At 29.9% G+C, this 11324-nt stretch overlaps 1 protein-coding gene across 2 annotated transcripts; it reads left to right on the top strand.

Moving 5' to 3' along the window:
- The first annotated feature begins 1358 nt into the window (after window positions 1–1358).
- Window positions 1359–9599, top strand: LOC115240276 (hyccin). 2 transcript variants are annotated; one of them, XM_029815336.1, is made up of 9 exons: window positions 1359–1861; window positions 2257–2391; window positions 3031–3156; window positions 3559–3776; window positions 3861–4007; window positions 4201–4331; window positions 4440–4556; window positions 5484–6014; window positions 7060–9599. In XM_029815336.1, the coding sequence occupies exons 1-9, from the start codon at window positions 1712–1714 to the stop codon at window positions 7599–7601; spliced, it is 2097 nt and encodes a 698-aa protein (XP_029671196.1). In that variant the 5' UTR covers window positions 1359–1711; the 3' UTR covers window positions 7602–9599. The 2 variants fall into 2 exon arrangements, with proteins under 2 accessions (XP_029671196.1, XP_029671195.1); XM_029815335.1 differs by lacking the exon at window positions 5484–6014.
- Window positions 9600–11324: the final 1725 nt, after the last annotated feature.

Genomic DNA, 11324 nt, shown 5'->3' with positions numbered 1-11324 from the left:
TTCTAATATCTTTGAGAATTTAGAAACATTTCTCTTCTATTCTATGATTTTTCTTCAATGCATAACAGGAAAGCAAATAAGAGAAAAATCTTTTTTAGTTTAGAACAAACAATTTATTTCGAATAAAGGAAAACATATAGAGTAGAGAATAGAGGAAATCGATTATATAGTAAATTATTAAAGATACATATTTATCTATGTATTTCTTATATCAAGACCCTCTGATTCCTGCAATATCAAATAGAAAATGCTTTGTTTAATTTTGATATACTCCTGTGATATAACAACACTTTGCACTTCTTATCTTTTTCAGCTGCAACAATTTTCTACAATGGATAACTAAACTTTATCTAACTATTTTGAAATTACTTGGTTACAATGTTGCACCAATTTTGCATATGTTGTAACAATTTAATTAAAAGATTTATATATTGTAATATAGGATTTAATGCATTGATAATTAGGCCATCAGATTGTAAAATATGCACTGTAATAATGTTATTAAGATTAAGACTATTTCTTATTGTAACCATATTGAATTTTAAAATAAGAAGCAAATAAGCTATGTCTTCTTTGTATTTTTCTTATGTATCAATATTAAATTAATATAATACAAGTTAATTGATGTTATTATCACTCACATTCAATAGATCTATAAAGTATACTAACAATTTTCCTTTCTTGTTATCTTGCATCAACAAATATAAAAGATACATATAATAGACTAAGATAATAAAAAATTTTAATTGTAAATAAAGATCTGTTGTGGGAGAAATTGTTTTTTAAGGACAAAAAAAGCTTCGTATTCTAAAAAAAGAAAATAGATAAAATAGATGCTTTCCTATGTGTCTATTTAGAGCCCTTTTCTTACTTGTACACTATAGTTGAAAATGTATTGAAGGCTATCTATCAAACTAATAATAGCTCGGGTACCTCGGATTTGCTAAGCCCGTACTCACGATGTGAGCCCCTGAGGGGAACTTTCAGATTTTAATTTCAGAAACGTCAAAAAGTCGACCACGCATCTTCTACGAATTTAAATGGCCCTCGCTGACAGTCGAACACTCGAAAAAAATTTCACTAGATAAAAATTTTTCCCAGTAGATAATTACAGGGTTGCATTCAAAAATTCTCTTGTCGGAGTAGAATAGCATTTAATTGGCCAATTGAGACGAAGAAATTTTTGATCTTTTCATTTTGATTGGTCAATCAAAAACTATCTTATCCACAGGTAGATTTTCGAACGCATCTTTTCCAATCAGTTGCGACATATGTACATATACAAACATACATATAATACATAAGGGTATATATATATATATATATATATATCTGAGCTTGCGCGAAGCGATGACTGACAGACTGACACGTAACGTCATTGGTGGATGTTGCGATCAGCGACAATAACTGGCGATAACCTGTTTCTCGTTTCTCGTGGTCGTGTCAGGAAAGAGAGGCGAACGTGTAAGTTCGCGTTACAAGAACGTAACGCGACATGTAATCGGATCTTAGAGCCGCTGTTCGCCTGATATATCATCCGATATATCTTATCCTTGATGTATCCGTGCGCGTGGCGACGCGACTTCGCGATAAATCTGTGTGATGATCTCGGTGACGGTGACGGCGAGCGAATCGGGGAAATCGAAGCCGCGCTTCCGGGACGTCAATAAGATCCTGATTTATTGACGAAGGCGTAAAGCGTGCGAAAAAGATGACGGAGAGTTTGATAAACGAGTGGTTGGCGGATTGCAAGGACGTCTCGCCGTCCGAGCTTCACACGTTTGCCAACACGCTTTCGCAGGATAACGAGATCGTACGAGCGCTCTATGTACTTTTCGAAGAGCGCACTAAATACAGCGAGGTATATAAATTAATGTTTTTTTTTTTTAATTGGATTGTTTACAGCAAAATTACGACGAATTATATATGTAGTTAATATACTCTGAAAATGTGATTATATTTGATATCAAGTGCAGTTTCTTATCATCAATAGAGATATTAATCATATGTGCATTATATTTATATACAGAAACTGTCATAGTTGTTAATATATGTAAGGAGAGAACATATATATAAATAATATTTATAAAATAATTTATAATTAATTATTAATTCTAAATATAATGAAGATTTGTAAAATATATTAGCAATTTTACAAGCGCTTGTTAAAAGGATAAATATTATTATTATTATAATAAAAGATTTATTTTTAAGACTGATTAATTATATTTCTCTAATTTTGAATTATTGTTACAGTTGATGGACACAGTATGTAATCAGTTATATAATTTTTATCGATCTCGAGAAATAGAATTACAAAGGTTCACACTGCAATTTCTACCAACGCTGATATATATTTACTTAAATTCCACGGCACATGGTGATATTAAGGTAAAATTATACTATATATTATTAATATTAGGAGTATATGACATACTATATATAATAACATCCTATTAATTTACCACAGATTTTTATATGTAAAGTCAGGGCAGTCATTTACAATTAGGCAGAATATATATAAAAATTATATTGAATCGATATTCGATCGATTCATGTCATTCAAACGTCATTCATTCATTCAAACGTCATTTATCCATTTTAAGTCGAACATAGCCAAATGATTAATATATATATATATATATATATATATATATATATAATGAATGATATTTGACACAGCTGTATTAACAGTCTAGTATATATATATAGAAGTCTGTGCAATTTATTTATCAACTGTGTCATTTGTCTATTGTGTTTTATCATTATTGCATATAATTGGTATTTATATAGAGTTATATAATGGAAGACATTTGTAATTTACATGACAAATAAATCTGCTTGTATTATATTTAACTATCTTATATAGTAGCATGATAAAATTGCAAAGTCATTTGTATAGCTGTCAGATTGATTTTAACTCTATTATAATTCTTGTGAAAAACAGGTTTCTTAAGAGTATTTTCTAAATTCTATATATATTCTGGTTTCAAACACATAATACAATTGTTAATAACATTTAATTTCCAGAGCTGTCGTTCCCTTGAGACTCTATTAATTGGATTATATAATTTAGAAGTGGTCGATAAATCAGGACAACAAAAAGCAATCTCGTTTAGATTACCATCGCTTGCCATGTTATCCATATACCATGAGGTATGTTGACACATTTATACTAGATATATAAAAATGATCAAGAAATTAATAATAGAAATATATATCTATAAATCACAAATATAAATCATTTTTTTTCTTAACATGGATTAGAATTCAGGTCAATTATAGAATTTTATAATTTGGTAAATCATGCATTTTCTCCTTCTTAATAAATTAATTTTAAAAAGTGCGAATCAGTATCAGAAATATAATTTCTGATTTAAAAATTAAACTATATTTAATAATAAAAAATATTTAGTACATGTAGAATAATCGTATTAAAGAAATTTTTGTACTAACAAAAAATAAGAGAAACTTAATTTCTAATTTAAGATTATTCTACTGCAAATTACTAGATTTTCTTAGATAATCATCTATAGCATAATATGTTCTTTGAAACAGCCTGCAAGTTTAGCACCAGCCTCACTAACAGAAAGCGCAGTGCGTCGTTTTGAAGAGTGTAATTCAAAACTTGTGAGTTGGGGTCCATTGCAACAAGTAGAAACATTGAATGCACAAAACAGATTAAAAGTCATGACAGCTCTGCTTTTTGTCTATAATCAACAACTTGGTTATATCAATAAGTTTGCTTTAGAACAATTGTGCAAGGTTGCAACAAAGTAAGTGCAATTTTTAGTCATAAATATTAAATTTGTTATATTTTTATCTTTTAATCACAATTTTTTATTTTATTTCTGGCACAGACTTGTCACTCAAGGCTTTATGAAACCAGGACATCATCAACGCTCTTCATACGGCAGTGAGTCTAGCTTTGTTCCAAGGCTTTTACCACGTATACCAGTATCCAGCCAATTTCTCTTGGAATTCTTGCATGCTGTATATTTTGCCATGTATGTAATGCGTTTTGCATTATTGCGGATTCAACAGAATTTTCCATAATCTATTTTCCACACACTTTTCTTATTACATGTTTTATTACATATTAACAAATATAAACTTAGCATAGCGTTTAAACTAATTTGTGCTAATACTGCATCTTCATACATAGAATTACATTTCTTTAGTAAATATCTCGGTTTGTAGGTATAACGAATGCTGGTATATAGGAAATCAAGCTATAGAAGATATTCATAATAGAGCGTGTTATGAAGCATATCCAAATGTAATGTTGGTTACCAATGCTGTACGAAATTCTGCCAGTTCTGGAGCATCAGGTAATTATTTTCATATGATTAAGCTTAAATTTGATGTTAATTTAAATATAAGATTCATATTCTAAGAATAAATATTTTATAATCTCTTTTATTGTGTCTTATTGTTAGGTCAACCGAGCGATGGACCAATTGGAATTAGCGTTGCATTATCTCCGGCAACTGCCACACCAACCGTTTCAAAGTCTATGATCACAAATGCTTCCTTTCGTACTAAGAAATTACCAGGTATGGGTATATTCTTATATTGCGTCTATATGTACTATAAACTATTAATCTTTTTACGACGACATGTGATAAAAAGTAAATCTCGCAAGAGTAAAAATAATGAAGAATAAAAAAAATGTAATATCTCTTTGAGAAAATACATAATTGATATTATATATATATATATATTTAAAAGTGAATTATATCTAAATTTTTATTATACAGGATAATATAATTATGTTCATTTTCATGTTAATTTTTTCATTTGGCGAAAAGATCTTGAGAAAAAGTCTTTCATGTTAAAAAAAATTCATTCCCATATAATTTCTTTGAAATCATACACAAATTTAACTTTCATAGCCAAACGTCATTATTGTGTTTTACGTGAATTTATACATGGGCGAATATGTTTGGTGAATTAAGATGCTAAATACTAATAGTATTAACATCAGAGCTATGTTTTCTATTAAAATAGCTAACTTGTATAGATAAAATTTTAACTGTGTGTCCGAATATTAACTACTTTACACAACAGACATAACTAATACACAGAAACAGATATGCATGGACATGAATGTATCGAGTATTCTTAGGTCCAAGTTTGCATGTGACATCCCTCTCTAAGTTTTATGAAATTATTGCTGAATTAAAATGTCTTTTTTGTCCCAAGAATGAATTAGTTGCCCAAACAAGTAGATATTGATATGATAACTATACACACATATTTTTGGGTAAATGTGCAATGTACTATTTACATATCCCCCTCTTTCCTCGCTCACCCTTATCTGTATTCCGTGATTTGCTTGTGATAACTCGCAAAATCATGAAATACAAATAATAAAATAAAAATTGACTAAGCACGAATTCACATGATAAAGTTTTAAAATATATACAATAAGTTAAAAAGAGAGAATCCAAAAAATGTGGATTGCGCGTCTATGTCATTAGACGATCTGGATGAGAAGTTATTTGCGGTCGAATTGAGCAATTGTCAAGTCGAGAAGCAACAACAACCGGCAGTATCTAGCAGCAACAAACGACGTCCATGGCATTGGAAGCACACACTTCCAAGTACGGTCGATAAGAAGGATATGGGCACGGGAAAGGCGCAATCTTCCTCCTCGGAGGGTTCTAGACGTGGAAGTGTATGCAGCAGCAATCAAAGTTCGCCGATAAAGTCCTCTCCTAAAAAGAGCAAAGATCAACAATTAAAGAAAACGACTCTTGACGATGCCAGTCAGAAAAATAAAAAAGATAGTAACGTAAAGTGCGATACCACTTTTTCCGACGATAGATTGGCAGCTAATGCGCATCTGTATAGCGTGTTAGAGGAGCAGGCTCTGGGCGAGATTATTCGTGAATCGGTGGAAAATGTATATACAGAAGGCAACAACAGTAGATCGATCAAATTTTGCGCCACTGCCGCACTATCATCAAACATATGGTATTATCACTTCAGTTACAACACTGTAGGATGGCGTAAATCTCATCACGCTATGATCCTTCGTCAGACTTATGGTTCATTATGTTTTCATTCAGTATACACACTAGCAGCACATGCAAAACAAATCGTTGAGTTGTAATAATCCATGTGAACGTGGATGTATTCCTTTCAGAAGTATCACTCCCAGCTATAATGAGACATACGCATAAAACAAAATCTAAACAGAAACCAGCGCATGACTGGAAATATGCATGTCGTCACGGCACATTTATCTTCCCGCACCGAGAAATTCAAGTATATTGCTTAACTAAAAAATGTACTTGATGTATTTTTTTTCTCTATTAATTGTATCTCTTATCTGTTTCTCACACTTATTCTCGTTTCAATATTACTTGCGCAATTAGTTTTCTTTTTTGTTTTCTGCATTGTATATTTTTCTCTCTACATAAATGTAAATCTTATATTTTTAATATTTTCCACTTCCTATAAATGTTCTTTTCCACTCGAGTTTACGATATATCTATGTATTATAAACATATAACTAAAAAAAATAAAAGAGATATTGGTTGATACATACATATTGCAATGCATTTTTGTTGAAAACAAATACATGTTCCTTTATCGCGTAATGTAATTTATATGCTATTTAAACATATAATTTTATTAATAAAATAAATCATACATAAATTTATGTCACACATAAGATATCTAATATATGCAATTTATAAATCATTATGTAGATACATACATATTGCAATGCATTTTTGTTGAAAACAAATACATGTTCCTTTATCGCGTAATGTAATTTATATGCTATTTAAACATATAATTTTATTAATAAAATAAAAATCATACATAAATTTATGTCACACATAAGATATCTAATATATGCAATTTATAAATCATTATGTAGAATGTATATATATATGTATGTTTTGATGCCTCTATCTAAGAGACGCTTGTTAATTTTCAATATTGCTTTTATTATTGTCAACTCCAATTTGACGGTAAAACTTTGTTTACTTATAGATACGGAGAGAGAGAAACCAATATTGTATAAAAATTTTCTTTTGTCCTCAGATGACATACCAATACAAGTTGTAAAAGATGAAACTATTGGAGAAGGTAAAAGTAACCTGGTATCAATCACAGAGGAACAAGAATCAACAATAGAGCCGAGCCGTATTGGTTCCATGAGACAATCAAAGGATCAAAAGACTGCTTCAAAGATTACAAATTTCCCTGTACTCGGCAAGAAACCTAAAGAGAAAGAGGGGAAGGTAACGAAAAACATTCACGTTGTTTTGTCGGAAAAGGAGAAGAAGCTCGGTTCCCAAACGACATCGAAGGAGAACATTAAAGGAAGTTTATCAATGTTGACTAATGAGCAACAAGCGGAAGTCGACGGAAATATTAACGGATGTGCGATCCGAAAGAAAAATAACAGTATAGAAAACAATACGATCATAATAGATTCAAATCTTGCGTTGATTGAAAATGAGAGACTGGCATCACACTTAAGTAGTGATGTTACCGATGGTAGTATGGAAAATTCTATCAATTTAAGGTCGCATAACGAAACAGAGTCTATAGCTTCTTCTATCCAAGTTAGCTCTGTTTAATGACGATAAAAGTCTATAAGGGATATAAAATGTTATATAAATAGTAATGGGCTGAAAAAACACATTAAGTAAATAAGTCGTTCTCTTCCAACTAGCAAATCTGATAAAATCCATGTATAATGTGTACATGTTGCCTTTTCCTAGAATTATTTAAGATCACACACACTATTTTAATAATAATATATATGTGTACATTACCATTGCATTGCAATATTTCGAATAGGAATCATATATTTTTCTCACGTAGCAATCTCTTAGTCTCAGTCCATTACTCTATTGATCTCCATGATAAATCTAAAAAATGGGAGAGGGAACAATATGAATTAAAGATTTACATGATTGTTTAGTGTTTTGTGCATATTAGTACATATTGACTAATTTTTGTAATTAAAAATTTCTATAATTTATTCGATATATTTTATAAATATACATCAGAATATGTGGTATTGTAATCTCCTTATTCTGATACAGTTATCGAGTTTTACTTCTAGAGATTATAGATCATTATTATAATCCAGAAAACACAAGTATTATCACGATGTAATGTAATATCAATATATATTTATGTTTAACCCAGATGTGCCTTGATGCACCTGTGATGAAACTTTCTTTATCGTCCCAGATATGTAGATAATAAATTTGTGATGAAGGGAAGAGAGGAAGAATGTCTAAATAAAATTGCAATGTTGCTTAATTAGTAAGCGCGATAAATATGTATCTGTACAAATATAGAGTATCAGGCATATCTGGGTTGAATAATGTAAATCTACTATTACTTTTGTCATAATTGTTCCAAAATGATATTAAGAATTCATGACGAATCATTTGTTTTTCAAACAGTTGTAAACATTTATATATACAGATGTATACATGCACATATATATATACAAGATGCTCCAAAACTCTACGCGAAATTAACTAGAGATTGTAGTCTTATTAATTTTGTAACCCTACAAAATTTATTTTGCGAATCCTTCTTTTCAATCATTTAACTCGGAAATCATTGATACCTCGACATTTTGGCCACAAACTCAAAGGTTCATTCGTGGTTTTGAAACATCTTATATATATTATATATATGTAATTGTTGGAAATAATTATGCGAAACTTGAATATAAGAGACTTTATTCTCACGTGAAACTTGATTCACGTTGAAAACGATCAACTAGTCGGGAAAATGCTATTTGTGTATAAAAAATTGGGAATAGAATAGCAGAGAAGTGTTTTTCAACGAATTTAAAATTCGATTTTGTGTCATATTTTATTACATGTCTCACGATTTATATTTAAACTCCAGAATGCGCTCGATCAGGTTGCAATCAAATCGTTATAATCAACTTTCTAAATTTTTCAGCTCAATACATTCAGCGACATAGAAATTATGAAAAAGAATAACGAAAAAGAGCCATGATCTCCGGAGAGATGCAATATATATAGTTTTAGAATTTCCATTTTGCATGTATATCTTCTTGCAATGTACAGATGTACAGATGTACAAATATATATACAAAGTTGATGAACAGACAAAAGATACATCACACACATTGTTCATTAATCAATTTCTTTTCTTATAATTTTGGAAAAGTCGATTCCATGTTTGTCAAAGGATACAATGTTCAATTCCCAATTCTTTATGTTCATTCTGAGTGCACACAAAGTTGTATTAATCTATATTAATGTGTAAATATATATAATTAAAAAAGTATTAACTGTATAGAGAGAATGGAGAGAAGAAAAAGTTTAACTCAAATATAAAGAACCATATGTCGTGAACTGCATTTGTTAAAATAAGTCGGTTAACTATTCCAAACTGTAAAACAATATATTATGAGAATAGGGCACATTGGAATCAATACGATGTTTAATTCACTGATTAATTTAATTTCCTTATGGCCTATATTGTATTAATTAAAGTGTAACATAGATTATAAAAATACATTGAAGTTATCCGAAAAAGGGTTGATGGTAACAATGATAAATAGAAATACTATTACTTTATTTATGTGACTCTACAATCATTTCTTATATTGTATTCGATATAATAGAGAGTTGGGAAATTTTCTTTTAAAATACAATATATTATTGACAAATTTAAATATTTATATTATTTAAATTAAACTTTTTCACACACAGTAGATATAGATTATATATATGTAATAGATATTAATTTGTTCCTTTCTTTTTTTATTTATTCAGGAGATATATAATTCTTTCATTTTATTACATTTTTTAAAATTTTGCTCCCTAATTTTTAGAGCAATATTATTGGATCTTTGTATTTTTGAGAAATCTGCGTTTTAAAAAATTTTAATTTTTTTAAAGATTAGATTCTCTTAGATTTTTTTTATTTGTACGAATAAATTCAAACCATTTTTAGACGATCAATAGTGATTGTCGAGAGATATTCTCAAAGTGCTTTTTAGAATATGAAATAAAATTTGCGATTCAGGTCCGCTATCAATTTTACAGATACGCGGCTGTAAATCCTCGATTTGACCACGAAAGGAAAATAAGTAGCTCTCTCCTTTATACGACAGCTAAGGAAGACAAACGGACGGATTATCGTACTATCTTTCCTCCTGATTCTATTCACATCGGTGCCAGCTTTTGTGTCGGACGATTTATTTATTTCTTACTATCGCATTTTGTATCACGTTTGAGAGATTTATTGAATTTAGGACTGCAAGAGATAATAAAGAAAAATTTAACGCGATAGATATTATTAGAAGACAAGCGTCCAATTCAATCGCCGAAGATATAAAGATCCAAATCTCTGAGAATACTAGCGAATATATGAGATATATAAAAAAATCCTTACATTTAAAACTTCTCAATATCTTATTTGGATTCTAAAGACACCGAGAATTCTCTGAATTCTTTTCGATCCCTTCAAAAATTATTTAACTTTCACGAGAGTTTAACTTCTAACTTTGCATTTTTGTTTTCCGAAAGGGAATTTCTTTTCCAAGTTTTAAATTTGTATTCTGTTTTTGTGACAGCCGTTTCTTTCAATCGCGAAATTTCAATTCGTTTAAAAAAATTGTATCATCCCCTTGTCAATGCCGCACGCGGGCATGTCGACCAGCTACATGACACAATACGCGCGAACTGAGCGTGACGTCTATCAATTATTATCTGGGGATGACAATTAATACGCCAGAAATTTCGGCCGTATCGGGAATAGATTATTAACAGATGATACAGTTATGTGTCGCGACACAAGCATGACGAATCGACAATATTAGTTTCATGCTACAGGAAACGTGCGTCATACGTCGTTCGAGACATTTACAGGTGCAAAATATCCTTTTCAACCGCTTCGTAGAGTGTACACTGCGGCTCTTTCATCCGATAAAATTCTTTGATTTTTGAAATAGATATTTGAAGTAATTACTATAAATAATTAACAGAGAAAGAGGGAGAAGGAGAGGAAAGGGAGAAAGAGAGATCAGTGTATCATAAATGACATTACATAGCATTGTAGAGCAATACCTTATTTAAATAATTACAAAAATTATTTCATATATCTGTTATCATTTTATCATTAATCCAGACAGCACACAATATTTATGATAAATATAAATATTTTTTTACTATTTATTTTTTGGAATATTATATAAATATTTTATACATGTTTTGTATAGATTAAGAGAAGAAATCATAAAAACTTTATTCGATATATTTTTAAAATATAGACTAAATATTTTATATAATATTTATAGT

Source organism: Formica exsecta, unplaced genomic scaffold, assembly GCF_003651465.1.
Source record: "Formica exsecta isolate Colony F162 unplaced genomic scaffold, ASM365146v1 scaffold423, whole genome shotgun sequence".
NCBI lineage: Eukaryota > Metazoa > Arthropoda > Insecta > Hymenoptera > Formicidae > Formica > Formica exsecta.
Note: the sequence above shows the minus strand (reverse complement) of the source record. Positions and strands in the feature narration are given on the sequence as shown.

Excerpts from the sequence above, each read along its gene's own strand:
- LOC115240276 (XM_029815336.1), top strand. The coding sequence starts at position 1,712 with ATGACGGAGAGTTTGATAAACGAGTGGTTGGCGGATTGCAAGGACGTC. Across the intron at positions 4,008-4,200 it reads CATGCTGTATATTTTGCCAT|GTATAACGAATGCTGGTATA; the intron begins GTATGTAATGCG and ends CTCGGTTTGTAG. Across the intron at positions 4,557-5,483 it reads TCGTACTAAGAAATTACCAG|ACGATCTGGATGAGAAGTTA; the intron begins GTATGGGTATAT and ends CTATGTCATTAG.